Genomic DNA, 25006 nt, shown 5'->3' with positions numbered 1-25006 from the left:
CGCCTATAAATAAGGAACATGCCGCAACTGTTGCGCTGCGCGCGCGCGGGGGGGGGGGGGGGGGGGGGGGGGGGGGGGGTCTGACCAATCGCTGCCCCATCCTCCCAGTAAACCGACTCCGACTCCCGTTGTCCCCGTGGATTAGCAAATAGACTATGATCACAGAGTGACGCCCCCCCCCGGGTCCTTTATATACCCGGACTCTGTCCTTTCAGCCGACAAGACTACGTTAGAGTCAACTCCAGCAATTCTGCTCCAGTTCACCTGGAGGGAAAACTTTAATCCGGTCCCGGGGCCGAATCAGAAAGGACAGAGAAGGTGGCAATTAATAAAAAGAAAAGAATAAGCGTTATCCGATCATTTGATCCACGTGCGTCCGAAAAATCTCGAATCTTAAACTCCTTCTTCAAGGGCGAACTTTTTTTTTCTCCCCACGGGAGCGCGCCTGTCATCGACCTGCGAAAATCTTCGCCGTTGCCGAAACAAGTATCACCGAGGTATAAAAGTCGGCCCGGAAAAGGCATCACAATGAGCAACAACTACGGCGAGGAGCAGCTCCCTCCTCAGTACTACCAGGCCACTGAATTTGGGGAAGAGGAGGAGGACGAGATGCCGGCCGGCGAGAAGGACCTGGCCGAGGACGCGCCTTGGAAGAAGATCCAGCAGAACACCTTCACCAGGTGGTGCAACGAGCACCTCAAGTGCGTCAACAAGAGCATCGCCGACCTGCAGAGGGAATTCACTGATGGCCTGAAGCTCATTTCACTCCTGGAGGTCTTGAGCCAGAAAAGAATGTACAGAAAGTACCACATCAGGCCGAACTTTCGTCAGATGAAACTGGAAAATGTCTCCGTGGCGCTCGAGTTCCTGGACAGAGAGCACATCAAGCTGGTGTCCATCGGTAAGACCTGGCTTCTCGACAACTCGCATGTAAAACGAGGACACATATTACGATTTACTATTTAAGAAACGCAAAGCACTTCGTGACAGTGAACGCTGTGCGCACAGAACGCCGTGCGCATAGGAAGGACGCTGTGCGCATCGAACGCTGTGCGCATCGAACGCTGTGCGCACAGAACGTTGCGCGCATAGAACGCTGTGCGCAAAGACGCAGTGCCGTCAGGTAATCACGAACACATTCACGTAGTGCAGCTCCTCCCGTCGGTATGTTATCAGCCCAGGTGTCAGCCAGCAGTGACACATGAGTTTCACACAGGCCTCTGGAACGCTGCACTGAGCTGGGGGGGGGGGGGGGGGGGGGGGGGTCATTGGAAAATTATAGCAGATAGATCATTACGGCGTCAGGGCGGCTGGCGGCTCCTTCAGTTTACTGACTCCCTCTGCAGCAATATGGTAAACTATGGGCTGAAAATTCACTAGGACTGTGCTAATGAGAATGACACAAATTATGCATGTGGACACACACACACACACACACACACTCTGCTCAAACACACAAGCAGATGCACCGCGTCATCTCTGTCAGGTCAGGCGTCAGAATGACTCTTCGTTGACAGCCAGAGCCGTCAGCATCTTGTGGGTGGGTGAGGACTAACTCAGATGGGAATTTGGGATCAGACTTGCAATATATATCGTTGTGGCTATATGCAACGCATCCCTGAATCAACAGAGCAAGATTTCACTCTGCTATGGCTAACCCTTAATGATATTTTTTTTTGCAGCAAGATAAATTATAGCGGCCTCTATGAAAAGCACGGATACAAAAAAAAAGAGAAATTTTATACCGGCAGAGAACTGCACATCTCACACACGAGGAACGTTATTAGCATTTTGACAGATCTTAATAACCTTTTTGGTGACAAATGGCCTTGCAACACGCTTGAGTGAAATTCCTGGCATGGCTGAAGGGCTGGTCAATGGACTGCGAAGGCCACAGCGTGTCCGCCGTGATACCGAGTGTCTTTCTGTGAAGGTGTGTGCTGATACCCGGAGCAAACACTCAATAGCAAGCTCAAGTCTCCGGACGATTATAGGGGGGCAAATGTCAAAGTCCCAGCCATCGCCTGGAAATCTGTGAAGTATGTGTCCAGGATCGTGTGTCTAGGTCTGACTGTTGGACAGAAATAGGACGCGATAATACAGGTCCTGGTATTTCACATCATCGCACTCTTGTCCTCTCATGCTGCACTAGTGGATCAGTTCAGCCCCCTCTTAAGATAATACCTCAGTCTCATTCCAGTGAAACAGAAACACCACAAAATAAGAAGACGAAGAAGAAGAACCCCCCACAGGGTCAGCAGTGCATGTGCCAGGCTGTGTAACACGATACTGTATGATGGATGCCGTTAGAGCAGCAGGATCAGAACCAGGCTGCGCCACATTGGGCCACCTGCTTTTGCCAGTCGAACTGTGACACATCAAACCCAACCCTCTGATAGGGAGGCACCGATCTGTGAAAGACAGATAAACAACTGGCGTTAAAGCCTCTCGTTTATTGAGTTAACCAGTGTGTGCGTGTCAACTGGCACCACTTAATGAAACTCTCCCAGAGGTTCTGCTCAAATGGCTGATTTTCTAACGATTGCTCAAGGAGGTGTGCGTCACGACCGTGTAAATGAGCCGGAGAGGATTACCCACCAAAAATATTTCCTCTGACTCTCAGCAAATGAAAGAACATATTCACTGTCAAAGAATCTAATCTCCACCCGTTTTGATTTGTCGCACGCTGGCGCTACAAGGTTTGGACGTAATTGGAATCCAAGTGGTATTTATGCAGAGAGGGATCCACTTCCACATATCCTCAGCTGTCACTGCCTTCGCAGTAACATTGTGACCGGATGACAGATTGTCAGGGGTCCTCACCCAGACAGCTGTTTGAGAGAAAGGGGGCTCGGGGGGGGGCTAGATTCTTGTCTCCTCAGCAGTCAGTCACCATTGTTTATATTTCTCCCCAAAATAGCCTGGTCAACTCTGTGGAATGGCCAGGAAATACTTTATTTTTATGTAATACACTCATATTGGGGGTTTAGGGCTTGTATTTTTGGTGATAACAATATACAGATTAGAAGATACAATGTGTTAATAGATTACACAGATCTCCCCGAGAATGTAATTATCACAATATTATGTAGGCTATTGCGCATCCTTTTCCTCATGAACTCTGTTGCCTTTGATGCTTGACTGCAGATAGCAAAGCAATTGTGGATGGGAATCTAAAGCTGATCCTGGGTCTGATCTGGACTCTCATCCTCCACTACTCCATCTCCATGCCCATGTGGGATGATGAGGACGAAGAGGAGACCAAAAAGATGACACCCAAACAGCGCTTGTTGGGCTGGATACAGAACAAGGTGCCCCAGCTACCCATCAAAAACTTCAATCGCGACTGGCAGGATGGCAAAGCTCTGGGAGCTCTGGTAGACAACTGCGCCCCCGGTAAGAAGAAGTGTTGTAACAGCATGAGCCGAGTGTGCAAAGTGAGTGGATTAAGTGCTGAGTCAGAATGCGTGCAGCAGCACCCGTGAAAATGCTTACCGCTACTTGTATGTAGCAGTTTTCATTGGTTGCTTTAGAGGTTTGGGGGTCAATGAAGTGCCAGTCAGTGGATCTGAAATAGCCCTCATGACGACTTGTGTCTGTTGGCAGTCATTGAGAAATGACGGCTATATATCTCTCACTACTTCTAAACACACAAATGCATATCCACATTCAGATTCGGATTCAGACACAGTAAATCTGTCTTAGGGGACAAGGTGGTCTCGCTGGGGTGCTGAGGGGGTGCTTATGACTGGAGGTCATCCCTTCCAGCTGTCCCACAATGACTGAAGCTTTCACTGGCACAGTTTTGTGCCCTGAGGCTCCAAGCCCAGCGTTAGTGTTTATAGCCATGCTGCTGCACAACACCCCCAAATTTGGGCACCATTCCTCCCCTCCCCCCTCCATCAAGGGAGATGCTTGGCTTTGCATCAAAATGCAGTGATCTGTCATCGGGAGGTGCCTAAGCCGCAGGTTTCAAGGACCGCAAGGCCACAGGCTGAGCCTCTGCCAGTTCAGCATTACTGCTCCCAACACAGAACATGAGAAAATCCTCTCCTCGCTGAGATTCACAGAGAGAAAGTTGGAGGAGCAGCAAGAGGAGAGCAGAATGGTATTTAACAGTGTTTACGTGAACCATTGATCTGTGGAGACACATCTTTCAAACACTGCTGCAATACTGACCATACAAGGTGGAGATGTTTCATCAGCTGACATCAAACAACCCGGTAACTGACAAAAAGGTGCTCTGGTCTGAACCCACAGAAGCTGCTTCAATTCAAATCTGAATGTGCAAAAGACCTGAGGAAGAAACCAGTTTTTTTAACAGATAAATATGTTTATATGTTCAGTATGTTCTTGTACTGCATATAATTTGCAACATCACTGCATCCACTGGCATTGCAGTGATGTTGCGTTATGAACACTCCTTTGCAGATGCATGTATAGGTTCAACCGTGCTAATGCTATTCTCCCGAGTCCATATTAACGGGACGATATCTACCTGCTCTGTGTTTGCATGGGCTTTTTGAGTGAGCGGCTACTCCAACACACAAGTGCTAATCCAATTTAAGCATTAGCAGCGGGCAGGCTGGAGGCTAGCTTTTAGCCACGGCAACATTGGCAATTTTGAGTAGTCGAAAGATACCTCCATGGAATTGACAGGAGCGGAACTAAGAGGGCACAGCCATGCAATCCTGCAATTGGAGGCATTACACAGCAGCAGAGACTGCCTAAGTGGCCTTATGAGTGTGATGCGAATCGGTGTTAGTCTCTGCAGGACTGTCTAATCACCCTCTTCACATTTGTGACAGGTTTGTGTCCTGATTGGGCGGAGTGGGACCCAAACCAGCCTGTGCAGAATGCCAGAGAAGCCATGCAACAGGCTGACGACTGGTTGGGCGTGCCTCAGGTAAGATGCATGATTGATCGCCGCCACAAAGAGCTTTAGTAGTTTGATTTAGCTCTGCCGGGGTGTCAGATGGGTGAGGTTATACTCAACAGGGATCATTTCCAGGTAATTTAATGCAAACAACAGGACGCATTCGCGTGCAAACACCACTCATCTCACAATGCTGGGGCAATGCTGTGCTGAAAAAGCATAGTACTGTTCACTGAGCTGAAACAAATGCAGCATTGTGCAGGGTATGGCGCCTAGTGTTTCCAGCGAGCACACGCTTGAGGGTGCAATGGAATATTTATTACCCAGTAATCTCTAACATTTCCATTTACTGTATTATTGCTCTCAGTCAGGGAGTTTGTAGGAGTTATATTTAGTAGATTTGTGAATTTGTGGAGGTGTGAGATTTCTCAACACGTTCTGAGCCAGCCACTGAAACAAAGGCGTAAATACGCCCGCGCTCAAGAAAATAACGTTGTGAACAGAATGCAGAAATTTCCAGCCCTGTTTAAAATAGTCTAGACTCTGCATTATAATATGCACAATGCAGGTTGTTTACTTGCTTTTCTGAGACACGGGGTTAGCTATTCTGCATGAGGCCTGGCATCGGTGAGATAGACGTGGGGCGTATATGTCAAGACTCTGCAGGCCTGGGGGCTAAATTCCAGTGTTGTGGTGTTAAGGAGATGTGGGAGAGGTCTGGCTCAAGATAAACCCCCTGGGGGGGGTGGCTTATTGAGGGCAACAATCCCTAACCCTGCTGTCCTGGGGTTAAATATAACTGGCGCATGCTTTGTGCCACTGTGTGGTAGACAGGCAAACGAGTGCTGGAAGAGAGGGATGACTCTGAGGTGGGGGGGTAATAAATAAATGTAATCCTTGCTAAATCCCCCTGCACCATGCTTAATAAGGGAAAGTTCTATAATGAGTAAAGTCATACATTATAACAATGATCTGAACATTAAAACGATGTGGGTGCTTTAAATGTTGCAGGATGTTGCATAAAACCTGAACTGTTCCCTTTGTTTCAATAAAAGCATGCGCAAGCATGATTAACCCTTTGTGCCCGATGCCTTTCTGTGTGCCAGGTGATTGCACCTGAGGAGATCGTGGACCCAGATGTGGATGAGCACTCGGTGATGACCTACTTATCTCAGTTCCCCAAGGCAAAACTGAAGCCCGGAGCTCCTCTGAAGTCCAAACAACTTTTCCCAAACAAGGCCAAAGCATATGGACCTGGTGGGTTGACAACAATAGCAATGAATCCCTGCATGCTTCACAACAACTCACCTGAACAGTATGAATGCATAATGTCCATTGAAGTATCAAGCATTTTTGCCCTCAGGAAACCTACAAGCTGTATTATATTGAGATTCAAACTTTGTAGAATCACTCCCTGTATATTTATAGGTATCGAGCCTCATGGCAACAGGGTGTTGGAACCAGCAGTGTTCACTGTGGAAACTCTGGAAGCTGGCAGCGGGGAGGTTCTAGTCTATGTGGAGGATCCCGAGGGACACAAAGAGGAGGTGAGTGATACCTGATAGACAAGAGACGTTAACATACAGCCTGTTAACCACCTCAAATAAACCTGCCAAGTGTAGCACTTAGTATTTCATCGAATCACTTCTTGTATTGTTGTCTTATTGTCTAGGCCAAGGTTAAACCCAACAACGATAAAAACAGAACCTACACGGTCTCCTATCTTCCTAAAGTTGAAGGTGTTCACAAGGTGAGACCGCAGTGGTGATTTTCTTCATCATTTACCATCACTCAGCACATCAGGGATAAATCGCTGGATTCAAAGGTGTCTTACAATCTGTGTTGTTGTTTTTTTATTTAAGGTCAAGGTGCTGTTTGCCGGCCAGGATATTGACAAGAGCCCCTACACAGTGAATGTAGCAAAGGCTATGGGTGACCCAACCAAAGTGCACGCCAGGGGACCCGGTTTGGAGCCCACTGGCAATGTGGCTAACAAGTCGACTTACTTTGACATCTACACAGCTGGTTAGTAGGGACAATTCGTACCGATGTGTGTAGTGGACATGTCGACAACAGAAATGTCTTCTGAAGTAGAGCTTGATGTGTCGAAGAGTCTAAAAGTTACAACCTCGGCTTTGAGGTGTGATAATGGATATTTCCCTCTCACACTCAGGTGCTGGTCATGGTGACATCAGCGTGGTCATCATTGATCCTCAGGGCAAAAAGGACACAGTGGAGCTCATCCTGGAGAATAAGGGCGACAGCGTTTTCCGATGCACGTACCGCCCTGCCATGGAAGGACCTCACACAGTTCACATACTGTTTGCCGGCCAGGAAATCCCTAAGAGTCCTTACATCGTTAACGTCGCAGAGGGTGAGCCTCCTTTCTGTGCTGTAAATCCTAGACAGCATGTGATTCATTTGTTAGTGCCGAGGTCATCCGTCATACTCTGCAGTCGTCTTTTTATTCCTGGTATCAGCCACCCAGTATCGGCCATAATCTTTCCTATCTGTCATTTCTAGCTCCAATCGTTGTTCCTCCCGTGAAATCTCCTCTGCAGATAGTCCCTCAGTCAGTCCGTACCCCGCCTGGAGCAAAGGGTGGGAGGGGGGTAGCTCCCCCGAGGACTGGGCGGCCAAGTTAGTATTGTTTGTCGGGAGGAGCCTGCGTCCTTTGCTCAGCAAGCCCCCCCCCCCTTCAACTTTTCCTTATGCTGCGCAATGCACATGTCTCTCTCTGCTCTGTCTACGATTGGGGCGCCGCATCTCAAAGCCGTGCTTGGTCGTCTGCCCCGTCCTCTTGCATCCCTTTGCTTGACAATTCAGTTCTTTTCACAGAGAGATGAGATGCAGCGTTGTACAAATAGCTGAATTTAGTTTTGTCCCACTCTGCATTTCTCCTCTCCTCCATCTAAATTTGCATCAGCCAGCATTCAATTTTAAGTCTGCAGTCAAAATTTCAGAAAAAAATAAGTGAAATGTTATCTGGTGCTTCATCAGTGCTCTCCAATGTGTAAATATTCTATCCAAATTCAGCACGTTGTTTTATTTATTCTGCAAAACAGCATCAATCTCATTTACGGATTCTGCCAGTCAAACTTTAAGGAGTTCTGCAGCAACTGGATATTTTATTGTCGTTGCTACTAACACGGCTGTCAGCTGCTCGCTATTCTCAGTTGCCTTTTGCTTTGCTAAATATTTCTCTTTCACACTTGCTATTGTGTGTTGTTATTTCTTCCAGCCTCAAATCCAAATGCCTGCAGAGCTACAGGCAGAGGCCTGCAGCCCAAAGGCGTGCGAGTTAAAGAGGTTGCAGACTTCAAAGTCTTCACCAAGGGGGCTGGCAGTGGAGAGCTGAAGGTCTCAGTCAAAGGACCAAGTGAGTCAGACAGCACTCTCATCGCTACTCCACTTCTCATTCCACCTCATATATTTCTAGGATTATTTCCCGTGTTCCGGTTTCAGCCTGCAGGGTAGCATTCATTAGAGACATACAATTTCTCTCCAAATTTAGCAAAAATCCATATTAACTATAATATTCATCCTCAGCTGGAGCAGAGGAGCAAGTGAAAGTGCGAGATGCAGGAAATGGTGTCTATGAATGTGAATATTACCCCCTTAAACCTGGAAAATACACAGTTAGCATCACCTGGGGAGGACACCCCATCCCACGCAGGTAGGGTCCAGTTGCTTTCTTAAGTATTAATTTACAAATCACATTCACATTCATGCAAAGCAATGTTGTGTATGTTTTTGGGCCGCAGCCCCTTCGAAGTGCAGGTGGGTGAGGAGGCAGGTTTTCAGAAGGTGAGGGCCTGGGGTCCGGGTTTGAAGACTGGCATGGTGGGAAAATCGGCTGACTTTGTGGTGGAGGCCATTGGCACGGATGTTGGAACTCTAGGTGAGCCGTGTGCAAGAAATACTTCAAATTTCATATTTGAACTGTATAATCACAATTGTTTTGCTGCCCAGGCTTTTCCATTGAGGGTCCATCACAAGCTAAAATTGAATGCGATGACAAAGGCGATGGCTCCTGTGATGTGCGCTACTGGCCCACTGAGCCTGGCGACTATGCTGTCCATGTCATTTGTGATGACGAGGACATCAAGGACAGCCCTTTCATTGCGCACATCCTTCCTGCTGCCAATGACATATTCCCCGAGAAGGTAATTCCCACCCTGTGTGCAAATTATAAAACACAGACAATAATCTGAGTCTATTACCGTCAAACAAAATATATGTAATCAAATATTAAAATACTGCAGGTGAAAGCCTACGGTCCAGGCCTGAAGCCAAGTGGCGTAATTGTTAACAAACCAACTGAGTTCACCATTGACGCGCATCTGGCAGGGAAGGGTCATCTCAAGATCTATGCGCAGGTACAGAGAGCACTGGTTTGTGGAGCATTCATCAGTTATTTATAAGCACACATCATTTATATTGCATACGGCTCCACGGGCCAGTGTTGACATGCCTTTGTTTCCACTAAGGATGCTGAAGGCTGCACCATCGACATCAAGATTACCGACAAGGGAGATGGCACATTTCTGTGTGTATACACTCCTGTCAAGCCTATTAAACACACCATCATCATCACCTGGGGAGGCGTCAACGTGCCCAACAGCCCCTTCAGGGTAAGACACGCGACGATGACCACCGCATTTAAGATTCAGTCAGATTAACACAATGATACTCCAGCAAAAACCGACAAAGTGAGAGGACCGCAGCACTTGCACTTGAGTTAATCGCTCCTGCCTCAAGTTCACTGTGAATTCATTAGGTGCTGGTTGGAGAGGGTTCTTATCCAGACAAAGTCAAGGTCTATGGGCCTGGAGTTGAGAAGACAGGGCTGAAGGCTAATGAGCCGACATACTTCACCGTGGACTGCGGCGAGGCCGGCCAAGGTGAGCATGCTCATCTGAGTTTTAGTTAACTATTCATGAAATTAATGAAGAGTTAAACATCGCAGAATGAATGCCACATGTGCATTTAAGATGACAAAGCTCTGGTGATTTATGACAAATGCATGAAATCTATTTAAAAAACAATATTCAGGCAGTGGATCCGCTGCTGCTTCTTTTTAAACAGGTCATTTGCTGTTGAATGAATGACCTTATCGCAGCGCGCTCATTTCTATGCATCATTAGGAGACATCAGCATTGGAATCAAGTGTGCCCCAGGGGTGGTTGGCCCAGCTGAGGCAGACATTGACTTCGATATTATCAAGAATGACAACGACACCTTCACTGTCAAATACACTCCTCCAGCTCCAGGCCGGTACACCATTATGGTGCTGTTCGCAGAGCAGGTGAGAGTGCATTAACTGCTGCGTTTGAAAGTTTTACTCAGTTGCGAGTACATTTTTAAGATTGCTCTCATAATTTGCTTCACCAGGAGATTCCCATCAGTCCTTTCAAAGTTAAAGTCGATCCTTCCCATGACGCTGGCAAGGTGAGAGCAGAGGGCCCCGGTCTCAACAAGACAGGTGAGATCCACTGAGTCCAAAAATCAGAATAAAGATGAATCCCAAGCATATTATATAAACACCATTGCAATACAGTATTTGATAGATGAGGATTTGTAGCACTGAGAAACATGTGTTTTTCAGGAGTGGAGGTGGGTACTCCAACCCACTTCACCATCTACACCAAGGGAGCGGGTAAAGCCAAGCCTGAGGTGCTTTTCGCAGCAGCAAGCCCAGGAGAGGCTGTTCGTGACTTTGAGATTATTGACAACCACGATTACTCCTACACTGTCAAGTACACGGCTCTGCAACAGGTACAGGCCTCTCTTTGGAGACCGTTAGCTTTAAAAATCAAAATTAAAATACCACTACAAATCAATCAACATTCACTCTCTATCTGGTATCTTTTCAGGGTAACATAACGATTTCAGTCAATTATGGAGGAGATCCCATTCCCAAGAGTCCCTTCCATATCACGGTTGCACCGGCACTGGATATTGGAAAGGTGAAAGTAGAGGGATTAGACGACAGTAAGTTTCAAAACACCGAATGCGTCACGTTTGCATTTAGCATTTTTAAACAACTAAATGCAACAGATTTAATATTTCATGTTTATCCATCTTGCAGAAGTGGAAGTTGGAAAGGATCAGGAGTTCACAGTTAACACGAAGGGCGCGGGTGGGCAGGGTAATGTAGGCGTGAAAATGACATCACCCTCTGGCCGACCAATCCCATGCAAGCTGGAATCAGACAAAGCAAAAGGCACTCACAATGTGAAGTACATTCCCCCAGAGGAGGGGCATTACAAGATTGAAGTCAGCTACGATGGCAACCTGGTGATGGGAAGCCCCTTTGGTGTAGAAGCAGTGATGCCCGCTGATCCGTCCAAGGTAAATGCTCACCAAAGCTCCATGACCATCTTCACTCTAACCGTGACTCTCATGAAATGTGACACTCAGTTTTCTGTGATCAAGAATCACATTTTGCAACAAGCCATTCCTAAAAACTGACTGACTGTTGCATCACAGGTGCGAGCCTTTGGGCCAGGCCTGAAGGGAGGCATTGTGGGTAAACCAGCTCCATTCACCATTGACACAAAGGGAGCCGGTGCAGGTGGGCTGGGCCTTACTGTGGAAGGCCCCTGCGAAGCGAAAATCGAGTGCCAAGACAATGGCGATGGCACTTGTTCAGTGAATTACCTACCCACTGAGAAAGGGGAGTACGCCATCAACATCCTGTTTGCCGATCAGCACATTCCCGGCTCTCCATTTAAGGCTGCAGTGCGTGCTGCTTTGGACTCCAGCAAGGTGACGGCTAGCGGCCCGGGCCTGGAGAGAGCCAAGGCAGGCGAACCAGCGACCTTCACCGTGGACTGCACCCGTGCCGGCGATGCAGAGCTCACCATTGAGATTGTGTCAGAGACTGGGTCCAAAGCCGAGGTGCACATCCAGAAAACTGCAGAGGGGGTCTTCTCTGTTACATACATCCCACCTTTCCACGGCACACACACCATCACGATCAAGTATGGCGGCCATATGATTCCCCAGTTTCCTAAAGTCCTGCAAGTTGAACCATCTGTGGACACCAGTGGGGTGCATGTCTATGGACCAGGAGTAGAGCCCAGAGGTAATGAGACGAGACCCAGCCTTAAACTGCCTCAGCAGGTCATTAAGGGTTTAAATAAACCTACAAATATAACACGAATATTTAGTCAGTTAATCGATTGAGATTAACTAGACTGGATTGAGTAGTTAATAAACGTTTCTAAATATGTTAGACGAGTCTTAATCAAGACTATCTTTTGTTTCCAGGGGTTCTGAGAGAAGTCACAACCCACTTCATCGTTGATGCTCGTTCCATCAACAAGTTGGGAGGAACTCACATAAAGGTCCGCATTATCAACCCCTCAGGCAGCAACACAGACTCCTTCATCACCGACAAAGGAGATGGCACCTACAGAGTGGAGTACACAGCGTTTGAGGACGGTAGGAGAAACCTGCTAATTTAACAGCTCTAAAAATATAACGGCTCATATATTCAAGAGGCGTCAGAAAACAATACTAAAAGTAAGATTGGAGTCAAACGGCTTCCATTAACAAGCCTAACCTGCAGCAGATAGAGGATTTTATGTGCACTCGGGCTGTCTGGAAGAGTGAGAAGAGAAAATCATTAACAGGTGCTTGTTTTGGACGCCATTTGAGAATAAAGGATGAGAGTGGGGAAATAAAGAATGAGGGAGAGAGGGGTATAAATACAGAATGATGCAGTGGAGCAATGATGTGAGGGGCAAAGAGCAGGGAGGCAGACAGGCTGCGTTTTATAAATAGTGTGCTCTGGAACAGAAGCTCTTGCCCAGGCAGGTATGTGTGCTGAAGGCCGCCTGCACACATCTATAGAGCATGAGAATGACAGGGGATATTAATAGAGACCTATAACACAAAGCAAAGAGATCACAGAGCTCTTCACCACCACCAGCAGACATGCGCTAATATCATAGCAGGGTGGGAACGGAATCTGGTATATAGGCCTACTGAGAATGCTCCGCCATAAAAAATGTTGTAGCAGAATAATGAATGGGGAACAGTCGTAATGCCTTCTACGTTCAACGCCGGTGTCATCGTTCACGAATAGACAGATGCTTACCTCCCTTAAAGAGAATCTGTCTGACCCATAATTTAAAGTAAGGAGATAGATAGAAAATGTTTGCCTGCTAACTACTGTCTACTACTGTATCTCCTTGTGTGCAGGAGTGCATCTGATCGAGGTGCAATATGATGATGCGCCCGTGCCCAAGAGTCCCTTCAGGGTTTCTGTGGTGGAGGGATGTGATCCGACCCGTGTCCGTGCTTTTGGGCCAGGTCTGGAGGGGGGAATAACCAACAAGCCCAACTGCTTCACTGTGGAGACCAGGTAGTGTTAGGTCACACTCAAAGGAGAATTTGCGTGAGACGGGCTCAAGCACATGGGATCAAATATATCTGCTTGACTTTCAGGGGTGCCGGTACGGGAGGCCTGGGCCTGACCATTGAAGGAGCTTCAGAGGCAAAGATATCCTGCAAAGACAATAAAGATGGCAGCTGCAGTGTGGAGTATATCCCCTACACTCCCGGAGACTACGACGTTAACATTAACTACGGAGGACTCCCGATCCCTGGCAGTCCTTTCCGTGTACCAGTGAGGGACCCTGTGGACCCCAGCAAGGTCAAGTGCTCAGGTCCAGGTTTGGGCAGTGGAGTGAGAGCCCATATTCCACAGACTTTCACAGTAGACTGTACAAAGGCCGGGCAGGCCCCACTGGATGTCAAACTCTATGGCCCATCAGGTTAGGATACGCTGTTTAACTATTACATCCCACACACACCCTGCCTACTCTAAGCTGACGGATATCAGCTAGTTGGTGACAAATTATCATGTCCTTTTTTTGTCTCATTTCCAGGTACAGCAGAGCCAGTTGGTGTGAAGAACAATGGAGATGGAACACACACGGTTCACTACACCCCAGCCCAGGATGGTCCTTACACTGTAGCTGTCAAATACGCGGATCAGGAGGTCCCACACAGGTGGAGTGCGACTTTAGAAGATTGTTAAGCAGGACATGCAGATGTGTCTTGATCAAAGTTATGCTCTGTTTAGCTGGATTTAATACGGAAAGGTTGAGCACGGTATATTTTTCCTGTTCCCATTTCTATCTTGTGCCAGACTGAGTTTAGTGACGACGTGCTCCCCTTCTTTCACAGTCCATTCAAGGTAATGTCTCAGCCCGGGCATGACGCCAGCAAGGTACGCGCAAGTGGCCCTGGTTTAGACACAAAAGGCGTGTCAGCAAGCCTGCCCGTTGAGTTCACCATTGATGCTCGTGATGCCGGAGAGGGACTGCTCACCGTGCAAATTCTGGTGGGCTCACTTAATTTATACACAATGATTTCTCACCATGAGCAATGTCTGGAATAACTCAATATTTTCTGTTGACAGGACCCAGAGGGGAAACCCAAGAATGCAACCATTCAGGACAACAGAGACGGTACCTACACCGTCTCCTATGTGCCCGACTCCACAGGCCCCTACACCATCACCATTAAATATGGAGGAGATGAGATTCCTTACTCCCCGTACCGCATCCAGTCTCTGCCCACAGGAGACGCCAGCAAATGTCTCCTCACAGGTAAAATAAATAAAAAAGAGGGAGAGAGAAAGATAAATCAATCAATCAATAAAAGCCCGTTATAGTTATAAAATATCCAAATGAAAAACGTGAATTTTTATCTTACAGTTGCCATCGGCGGACATGGCGTGTGTGAGTAACCAAGGCGCTGCTTTAATTTCTTTGCTACAATGCTAGAAAATATTACAAGTCGTGCTTTTATGTGGCGCCTTATCCCTTTTCCTTGTCTGCCCATAACAGCAAGCCTTCAAAAACTGCAGACCTCAGAGGACACAGTTATTACAGTGGATGCTAAGTCAGCCGGGAAGGGCAAGGTGACCTGCAAAGTGCAAACCCCTCAAGGGATGGAGCTGGACATGGATGTGGTGGAGAATCACGATGGGACATTTGACATTTACTACACGGCCCCAGAACCTGGAAAGTATGTCATTACTATCCGCTTCGGAGGACAGAACATCCCTAAAAGCCCTTTCCATGTGGTGGTGAGTTCCAGAACATTTAAGCTGCCACTGAGCTTGTGTGCTTGATGCTTTTATTTAGTCATGTGGAACTATTTCTTTCTGTCTGTTGACAGGCCTCAAACGAGCCAGTTGTGCCCCGCGATACTGTGGATCCTCTCTTCCGTCCTGTGAACTTCCTCGTTCCCTTCACGCCACAGCAAGGAGAAATCACAGGTAGTACAAAAACACTCAAACTCATGTAAAGCACAAAACACACACACACACACACACAAAACATATTTTATAGGCTGCTGACATTTAACCACTATCATTTTTCAGGTGAGGTGAGGATGCCTTCTGGCAAGACGGCCCGTCCGCATATCACTGACAATAAGGATGGCACCATAACAATCAAGTACCAGCCCACAGAGCGAGGCCTGCACGAGATGGACATCAAGTACGAGGGAAACCATATCCCAGGTGAGAAACGTGTCTCATTACACGTATGTGATGTGGCTGACTTCCTATTAGATGTATTCTTTTTCTCAGCAGGAAACACTGAGATATTTGTGCGTAATATCTTGCTGTTACATCCACCACAGGAAGCCCTCTGCAGTTCTTTGTGGACGCCGTGAACAGCGGCGTTGTGACTGCGTATGGCCCAGGTCTGAGTTACGGCATGGTCAACAAGGCAGCTACTTTCACTGTGGTCACCAAGAATGCAGGAGAAGGTATTGCTTGGACCTGTGCAGTAATGATTGCCACTGCACTTTGGTAGTTATGTGTCAAATCCACACTGATTAAAAGTAAGAATCTTGACCCCCCCTGCCTCTCAGGTGGCCTGTCACTAGCGGTAGAAGGTCCTTCGAAGGCTGAAATCACCTGTAAGGACAACAAAGATGGCACATGTACTGTGTCCTACCTGCCCACAGCACCTGGAGACTACAACATCATTGTCAAGTTTGATAACAAGCACATCCCTGGCAGTCCCTTCACTGCTAAGATCACTGGTGAGGAAATGATATACTCTTGATGCATGGTGCATTCACACTGGATGTGTGTATTTGTATTATATATATATATATACAAAAACCACATCTAACCCCACTTTTTCATGTGAAGGGGATGACTCCATAACCAGGACGTCGCTGCTGAACGTCGGCACAGCGGCCGACGTGTCTCTGAAGATCACAGAGACTGATCTGAGCTCTCTGAGCGCGAGTATCAGAGCGCCATCGGGCAACGAGGAGCCCTGTCTGCTGAAGAGGCTGCCCAACAGGCACCTCGGTGAGAGATCCGCTCTCCCGATATGCCAATAACAGGAAGAGCAGAACATAGATAAGACAATGCTCGATGCAGCAAATGCATATTTATTAAATTTTTCTATTCCCCCCCCACCCCCCTTCTTTATCCTCTCCTACGTTCACAGGTATCTCTTTCACGCCTAAGGAGGTTGGCGAACACGAAGTTAGTGTGAGGAAGAATGGCGTGCATGTAGCCAACAGTCCTTTTAAAATCATGGTCGGCCAGTCAGAGATTGGTGAGGCCAGCAGAGTGAAGGCTTTCGGCAAAGGCCTGGTAGAAGCACACACCTATGAAATGGCTGAATTCTTTGTGGACACAAGAAACGCAGGTGAGCCTTGAGGGATGGTATACATGTCTGAAAATTGAGATGAAACAAATACTCAATAATTTTTTTCTTGTCACACCCTTTTTAGGTTATGGAGGTCTAGCATTGTCGATCGAAGGTCCGAGTAAAGTCGACATCAACTGTGAAGATATGGAGGACGGGACATGTAGAGTGACCTACTGCCCAACAGAACCTGGAAATTACACTGTCAACATCAAGTTTGCTGAAAAGCACATCCCAGGTTTGTGTCTTTCACTCAGTAAATAAATAAAAAACCTCCCATCCTCTATCAGTCTGTAGAGGTTATATTTACTGTCTTATGTTTTTGGTGGCTTCCAGGAAGTCCTTTCACAGTGAAAGTGACTGGAGAAGGAAGAATCAAAGAGAGCATTACCAGGAAGAGACAGGCGTCTTCTCTTGCTTCAGTGGGCAGCACATGCGGTCTGAACCTCAAGATCCCAGGTAAGTACCGTACAGGAGCCCATCCGGTTTGGTTTAGAGGACAACGGTCAACTACATCAAAATGAATGAAGCTGGTTTGCACTCGCATTTGTATTCAAACCGCATTCATCTCCCTGAAGGAAACTGGTTCCAGATGGTTTCGGCTCAGGAGCGGCTGACCAGGACATTCACCCGCAGCAGCCACACCTACACCCGCACCGAGCGCACAGAGATCAGCAAAACCCGGGGTGGGGAGACCAAGAGGGAGGTGCGTGTAGAGGAGAGCACCCAGGTGGGTGGAGGAGGAAGCCCCTTCAGAGATGTTTTTGGAGACTTTCTGGGCAGAGAGAGCCTCAGCAGCTTTGCTGGCGTCACTGCCAGACCTGAAGGTGAGAGCCTACGTTTTTGTCCCTTTATTTTAATAATACAGACCATATCTGATCTGTATAACATCTTGGTTTTGTCCTCTATGCTGCTCTGCCTCCTCCAGCTGAGAGTGGATCTCAGGCCATGACGGCTCAGGTGACCAGCCCCAGTGGGAAGACAGTGGATGCTGACATCGTAGATGGAGGAAGCAACACCTACAGCGTGCGCTTCATCCCCCAGGAAACGGGACCCCACACTGTCAATGTCAAGTACAGAGGACAGCATGTCCCCGGTAGCCCCTTTCAGTTCACTGTGGGGCCCATGGGTGAAGGAGGAGCACACAAAGTCCATGCTGGAGGACCTGGTCTAGAGAGAGGTGTGGCTGCAGCACCTAGTAAGTTCCCCTCGCTGACATGCACACGCAGCCTGCAGGTTGAATTGTATTTACTAATCAAGACATCTAAAAACAGACCTTCTAATGGCGTTTGGCTTCACCCTCTCCAGCTGAATTTAGTATCTGGACCAGAGAGGCGGGTGCTGGTGGTCTGTCCATTGCCGTCGAAGGCCCCAGCAAGGCTGAAATCTCTTTTGAGGACAGGAAGGATGGTTCCTGCGGAGTTTCCTACATAGTAAAAGAACCAGGTAGAACTTTTTTCTGGGGGTCACAAGTCTTGAGTTTTTCCTCATTTGGACGTCTCCGAAGTCGACAGTAATTCATCCGTTTCTCATCCAGTTGACTTTATCGTGAAAGCAAATAACCTCTGTGTCTCCCCAGGTGACTATGAGGTGTCAATCAAGTTCAACAATGAGCACATCCCTGACAGCCCATTCATCGTTCCAATTGCTACACTGTCAGATGAGGCCCGCAGGCTCACTGTCACGAGCCTTCAGGTAAGCTCACACAAAGGCACACAGACACACAAACGAAATGTCACGTCACATTATTACACCAAGAACAGCCGGAGATGCAACCACAGGCACCAAACAGCAGGGCTCAGCCTGACCATAATGCATGAGCGGCTGTAGATATTCCTGTTTAATAGGCCTTTGCCCTTTAAGTGTAATTGAATGCCAGTGTTGGAACATGATCAGCGACTGTAATACTTGCGATGCTGGCCACTGATGAAAGACTGGATTAGCTGTCCCTTGCTACTGTGAGCTAACACAAGCTGTTGCGCGTGTGTGGGCGGTCAGCGCGTCAATGCGATTGTGCTCTGTCTTAGAGGAAGAGCGCAGGAACAGAATGCGGAGAGGATGAAGACTCTATTGAAGTTACCTGCGACAGCTCACAATGTTGTCGTTCCTCTTTGAAAACAAGTTGTTGTTGTTTTTTTTTTTAACCTTCAAACTTACCAACCGCCAAAGGCGCTAAGCATATGTATTTTTAGTTCTCCGAAATGCCGCTTCAGAGCAGTTTTTTTTTTACCACGAGCAGTCAGCGGAAGGGCAATACCATACAAATGCTTAACAAGTTAGGGTACCTCTAATGTCTGGTAGGACTGCTCATCTGCCTGGGGGGCAAAAGCAGCAAACGCCTCGCTCTAAACTCTGACCTTCTCTGCTGCTCGCACCTGACCGGTGCGTCTATTCTTGTTTAGGCATGAGTCACACACTTTATGTCCCTGGAGGTACAAGTACACACACACACACACACCTACACACACGCACACACACGGTAGATTTTAACAGAGCTGGTCCAAGCAAGAATAGGCAGCAGCGAAGTCCAATAACACTTTAATATTTAAATTTATAGAGCTCTCTTTATACACAGTTTATACCGCATGTGGCATATTAAACATGGAGAACTGGAAAGTAAAGCAGTAAACCAGTAGACAATGCATTTACTGTAAACAAATTAACCGCTTTTATTGTTTGTTTCGAATTGCCTTGGCTGAAACCTTCAGCAGATTAAAAGTTGCAGAGCAGCCGTTAACAAGAAACAAAAGTAATTTACCTCAAGCAAACCGTCTCCTCGCGTGGCGAATAAGTGCAACTGTGAAAATAACAATTCTAAATTAATTAAATAAATCAGAGCGCCTCTAATGAGACAACAAACACTGGTTCAGGAATAAAAATGATATAGGTTCACAAAAATTACGGCAACTCTATGATGAATTCCATCAGTTAATTACATTTTTCATTTTAAACTGCCGTAATAATCCATCCTGCTGATGTGGGATATTACGAGTGCTCTTGATGGCCCTCGGTGGCCACACGGGCCCTCAGCAGCCCCTTTGTTGGCTCGCTTGTTAGACCAAGACTGTATCTGATTAGATTCTCCCTTGTCTTAACTAGGAGAAGGACTTGAAGGTAAACCAGGAGGCATCTTTCATGGTGCAGCGCAACGGAGCTCGAGGTGTAGTCGACGCCAAAGTTCACACCCCCTCTGGCTCTTCTGAGGAATGCTACGTCACCGAGCTTGACAGTGGTACGCTAAAATCATGACCTCATAGTACGAAGTCTTGAGTTCAGCATTTATACCCAAACGTAAACCATTATTTACGACATACTGGTCAGTGACATCTCCGTTTGTGTTCAGACAAGAATGCAATCCGCTTCATTCCACGGGAGAACGGAGTCCACTCCATAGATGTCAAGTTCAACGGATGCCACATTCCTGGAAGCCCCTTTAATGTGCGAGTGGGAGACCCCGGGCTGATCGGAGACCCGGGCATGGTGACAGCATATGGCGCCGGACTGCAGGGAGGAACTACTGGTAAATGTCATCACCACCGCTGCAAATATTCACAGTAAGATTTCCTTCTTTTTTGTTTTTGAGCAGTCTTTTCATCTCCTCGTCGTTTTTCCAGGTATGCCCTCAGAGTTTGGGGTCAACACCTGCAACGCAGGCTCTGCAACTCTATCGGTCAACATCGACGGCCCATCCAAGGTCAAAATGGACTGCCGGGAGTGTCCCGAGGGCTACAAGATCACCTACACACCCATGGCACCTGGCAACTATCTTATTGCCATTAAATACGGAGGCCCACAGCACATAGTGGGAAGCCCATTCAAAGCTAAAATCACAGGTCTGCTTCTACTACCTATACATGTCAGATAATTAGACACTGTTCCTTTGGGAAATGTGTGGAAGTGAGGAAAATGCTGCGTCATGCTGCTCACTTGAAAACTCTCTCCAATTGTCAATGGTGTAAGGTCTCGCCTGAAGCCTTATAACATGAGATAATCTCTCTCTTTGTGTCTCCCTCTGCTTCAGGCACCCGGCTGTCAGGGGGACACAGCCTCCACGAGACCTCCTCTGTCCTGGTCGAAACGGTTACCAAGACGTCCAAAGTGGGCAGCGCCTACAGCGCTTCCTCTTCCACCTCCTCGGCAAAACTGACATCCGATGCCAGCAAGGTGGTTTGCCGCGGAGCCGGTCTGTCCAAGGCTTTAGTCGGACAGAAAAACAATTTTACAGTCGACTGCAGCAAAGCAGGTGAGCTTGATCACAAACACTGAGATGGGTAGAGAGATGGGCTGAGCTTATAGCCATACGCTAAAAAAGCATATATCAAATGCACATCTTACAGGGAGACACAACAGAGATATTGATTTTTGTTCACTTGCGGATAAAGGAACAAGCTGTTTGCAGACTCGCGTGTTGTCACAGCGTTACCAAACAATAGTCGACACATCTAGTAAAACAGGAAACAGGACACTGTAATTGTCAACCGTAAAAATCAGGAAAAAATAAATCTATTGATTGTATAAAATGTAGTAATATAATGCAACTTGAAGCCAATGTACCTGCATACACATGCGTGCATACATTCTGATTTTTAAGCCCCTTCTTCCTGCTCTATCCAGGTACCAACATGCTGATGGTGGGCGTTCACGGACCCCATGCGCCCTGTGAAGATGTGTACGTCAAGCACATGGGCAACAAGCTCTATAACGTCACATACACCATCAAAGACAAGGGCAGCTACACCGTCATTGTCAAATGGGGCGACGACAACATCCCGGGTAGCCCTTACAAAGTGGCAGCATAATAAAAGAAAGTGCACCAATGCCCCGCCCCCTCTCCTCCTCTGACCCACCACCGACTTCTTCAGCATGTGCACAAATCAGCCAAACTCCTTTTTGCCGCTCCTCTTCAACCCTCAGTGGGTAATAATGTTCTCTTCATGCACTGCAAGGACTTCTACTTGCAGTTCTCTTGACGATAGATTGTGCCAAAGTTTTCTATTAACTTCAGAAAGTACAGTCACAATGAAGCATCTGTACTCAGAGTGTTTGCAGATGATGGCTCAAACCATAAAAACTCCTCTCTTGTTTTGTGAACGAATGGAATATTACATGAATGATAAGAGATGTTGGAGCAATCAGCAATATATTATTGTGACACAATGTGGTTTTGTACGGCTTAAGAATGAGAAATTGACTTTTTGTTATTTTAACCTATGGTTGGTAAGTCTTTGCAGACCTAATAAAAGATTTAATGGCTAACTTTTAAGAGCAAAGTGATTGCATTTATTGGGTTTCCTGCACCACTGGTGGGCCATCTGCTAATTCAGCATGAGACAACTCTTACTTTTCAGATTTTTATAGTTCCATCAGAGCTATTTTCAGATCATTGCTGATACTTCTGTCTGTGTAGCTGCCAGCATACGGTCCCTTGATCAGCTGGTAGCATCTCATCTCCTGCTTTAAGGCCAGTATAGAAATAGACAGTTGGATTGGATTGCTTTCATCTGACTTCACATTTGGGGACCCTTCTTTTGTCTTTGACATCAATTTATCATCACTAGGACTGAAGAGAGTATACTCCCGTTGGCATCAAACTTACCCATATGCAATCACAAGATGGCAGCATAGTCAAACTCTCCCATCTCAACAAAACACACCAAAAGAAAACCACCATTGTTCTGGGTGAAGATTGACTACACTATGTTTCACACAAGGGAGCCTGCAGAGCATGGAGACCAGAGGCAACAGCTTCCATTGTGCGTGTAATTAATTCCATTGGATCAGAGATGGAACACAAGCGGTCTACGGTGTGGCATCGTCATGGGAAGAAGGGGCAGACCCTGCTGGGGCATAAATCAAAGAGACAGAGGGCTGGTTCATCCTTTTGCTTGCATGAGCTCCCATGCATTTGCACTTGCCTTTCCTCTATGGCCTATGTGTTCGTCCTCTGTGAGGTCTGAAGGCCCACATTGAGTCAACCACCCAGCCTCCACGCACTGACGCGCTAGCAGCACCAGTACCATTCTATAATTAGGCACTAATTTTCTCTGGTTCTGCCGTGACATGATGCTGGGGCTCATGGGGAGGAAAGTCAAGTGAGTGTGTTTCACGAACAGTGGCTAGAGCTCGACTCCGGACCATCTGGTTGCCGCTGGACGCTGTTGATGGTGTTGGTACCAGAGCATGGCCCACCATCTAAATCTGTCATCTTGTTTCTCTGGACTGGGACTCAGGCATGTTTGTGTGGCGAGGCTGCCAAGTGAATCACGACTGCGTGGAAGATACAGCTCCTCCTTATGCACTCAGGAGAGCAGAGAGAGAACGAGAGAGAGAGAGAGAGAGATGAGAATGTGGGAGGAAGAGACGGAGAAAGATGGATTAGAGGAAGAGAATGGGATTAAAAGAATCCTGATGGAAGAATGGGAGACAGACAGGCGTACAGACCAAAACACAGAAACAAAAAAGCAAGTACATATGTACTTGCTTTTTGGCCAATTTTAAAAATGCAAACGGCATCAGAGTCCATCGCAGTTTTAATCAATCTAGAACATGCTAATGTGGCGCATAGCTTAGCCTTTAACGCAGTCGTAAATGTTGGACTAGGAAATGCGTGATGACTAATTAATACTGTACTCAGGGGGATCAATGGGGGGAAGTGGGATGCTTCTGTCCCTTCTGCATATCTGTCATCCCCATCATTACTCTCTCCCTCTCTTTCTCCCTCTCTCTCTCTCTCTCTCTCTCTCTCTCTCTCCCTCGCTCAGAAATCTGGATTACGTTAAGAGTGAAATTGTGTGGCGGTGTGTGCCCCCCCCCCCCCCCAAAGCTTTTGAAGTTGGTGCTCTTGGAGCGAAAATATCATTCTCTGGTTTACCCTATCATTCTGACTCCTGCCCCGCCCTTTCTCTCGTTCTCCGTTTCTCGTATTTCCCCCCCCTCTCTAAATTCCAATCAATCTAAGCCTCTGCAGATCCAGTGGTTTAATTCCTCGTCTCACTTCTATCACCAAAAGTGCGAATGAAAATTCCTATAGATTGGGTCAAATAACTGCTGTCTCCTAAAGCAGACCCCCCCCCCCCCCAATAAAAAGAAAAAAAAAGAAACCATGGTTGATCGGACAGCGAGACAGTAACAAATGGCCCACCCGCTGGATTATTGAATGGGTATACAAGGAGGGATTGTTATAGAAATGCATCCATTCAGTTTCCATCTGACCTTGAAGGCCCTGGCATGTAATTGCTTCACACGTAGTTGACACAGAGCTTAATCAACCAAATACAGTAGACTTTTATATGTTTACATGCACTTCCCATTTGCAAGCCATTGATAATATTTAGGCAGAGGTTGTTTTATGATAGAAAGCCTCATTCATATCTGAGTGCACAGCTCTCTCTCCCCTTTAGAATGAACAGATCCATATGGGAGCAGGAAAAAGGTACAGTATGCTGTCCTACACTTGAATCAGAACCGGGTTGTGATTTATTCATATAGAACAAAAATGCAATATTAATACCAGAGTGCTGTTGCTGTGCTCTCCTCAGTGTATCTTACCTGCCATGTGCACATTACAAACCAGATGGACTATGGTTGCAAGCGGTGTCCTTTCACACAGGAGTGGGAGCGAATGGTTGGTGGGAGTCCTCAATGGGCATCATTAAATTGTCTTTGTGCATCTTTTAATATAGATATGAAGCAGGTCCAGCCTGTCTCAGCCAAGTACAGACAAGACGCGCTAGATGCGTGGATGGATTCCTGTGGGTGGACACATCAGACAGCAGATGCATTCCAAAGAGCTCTCCAAGCACACGTGCACAAGATCACACACATTTTCCTCCATAGACGGCTACACACAGGTTAAGGTTGCCTGGGCATTCACACTTTTGTGCGCGAACACCGAGGCAGCATGAAACGCAAAAAGAAACAGCATGTTGCCAAATGGTTTGACTTCGTATGGTGAATGAACAGCAAATGCTCAAAGCAGGGGGGACTGATAGGGAGCAAAGCTTTCAATTTTCATGAGAAAGGTGTGCTTGCACTTCTTTAGGGGAGCAGCAGGGACGTATCAGGGGCAAAACCCCCATGCGTCCTCCTCTAATTGGAGCGTATCCCTCTGAAATGTCCCTATCACACCATGGTAGACGTAGGCCGCTGTGCTAATGGATAACCCCCCTGTGGCTCGCTTGTCCTTGATGTGTTGGGTCGATGGTGGACCATGCTGAGGGTAGACTGCAGATTAGAGGCAAATCAGAAGGTTTGTTTGTCCTCTCCAAGCTGAGCGGGACTTTCAAGGGGAGAGAGCAGCCATGGCTGTGATGAAGTGGGTTGGGACAATGCGACAGATGTGTGTTATTGTGACTGATGTGTTTTGGGTGAGCAGGCTGCAGTGGGTCACAGTCATCTGGAGAATGAACATAAGCAATCCAAGAAAGAAACA

General features: G+C 47.2%; 1 protein-coding gene across 1 annotated transcript; it reads left to right on the top strand.

Annotated features, from left to right (window-relative positions):
- Positions 1–240: 240 nt before the first annotated feature.
- Positions 241–21845, top strand: LOC137894361 (filamin-C-like). The gene is made up of 47 exons (XM_068739841.1): positions 241–901; positions 3148–3396; positions 4809–4906; positions 5983–6133; positions 6305–6423; positions 6549–6626; positions 6739–6901; positions 7050–7250; positions 7400–7516; positions 8118–8255; positions 8426–8552; positions 8641–8777; positions 8849–9042; positions 9142–9255; positions 9367–9510; positions 9657–9780; positions 10024–10184; positions 10271–10361; positions 10485–10654; positions 10753–10870; positions 10968–11230; positions 11369–11966; positions 12152–12325; positions 13088–13250; positions 13334–13662; positions 13777–13900; positions 14078–14234; positions 14313–14502; positions 14611–14634; positions 14743–14984; positions 15077–15176; positions 15282–15422; positions 15545–15673; positions 15779–15952; positions 16065–16229; positions 16372–16575; positions 16661–16813; positions 16912–17034; positions 17154–17402; positions 17504–17773; positions 17884–18021; positions 18155–18270; positions 19675–19807; positions 19919–20095; positions 20190–20408; positions 20597–20818; positions 21190–21845. Exons 1-47 carry the CDS (start codon positions 529–531, stop codon positions 21372–21374), a joined length of 8229 nt encoding a protein of 2742 aa, XP_068595942.1. The 5' UTR covers positions 241–528; the 3' UTR covers positions 21375–21845.
- The last annotated feature ends 3161 nt before the right edge of the window (positions 21846–25006 follow it).

This window comes from Brachionichthys hirsutus, chromosome 5, assembly GCF_040956055.1.
Source record: "Brachionichthys hirsutus isolate HB-005 chromosome 5, CSIRO-AGI_Bhir_v1, whole genome shotgun sequence".
NCBI classification, from domain to species: Eukaryota; Metazoa; Chordata; class Actinopteri; order Lophiiformes; family Brachionichthyidae; genus Brachionichthys; species Brachionichthys hirsutus.
The sequence above is the reverse complement of the archived record's forward strand: the minus strand, read 5'-3'. Positions and strand labels throughout refer to the sequence as shown.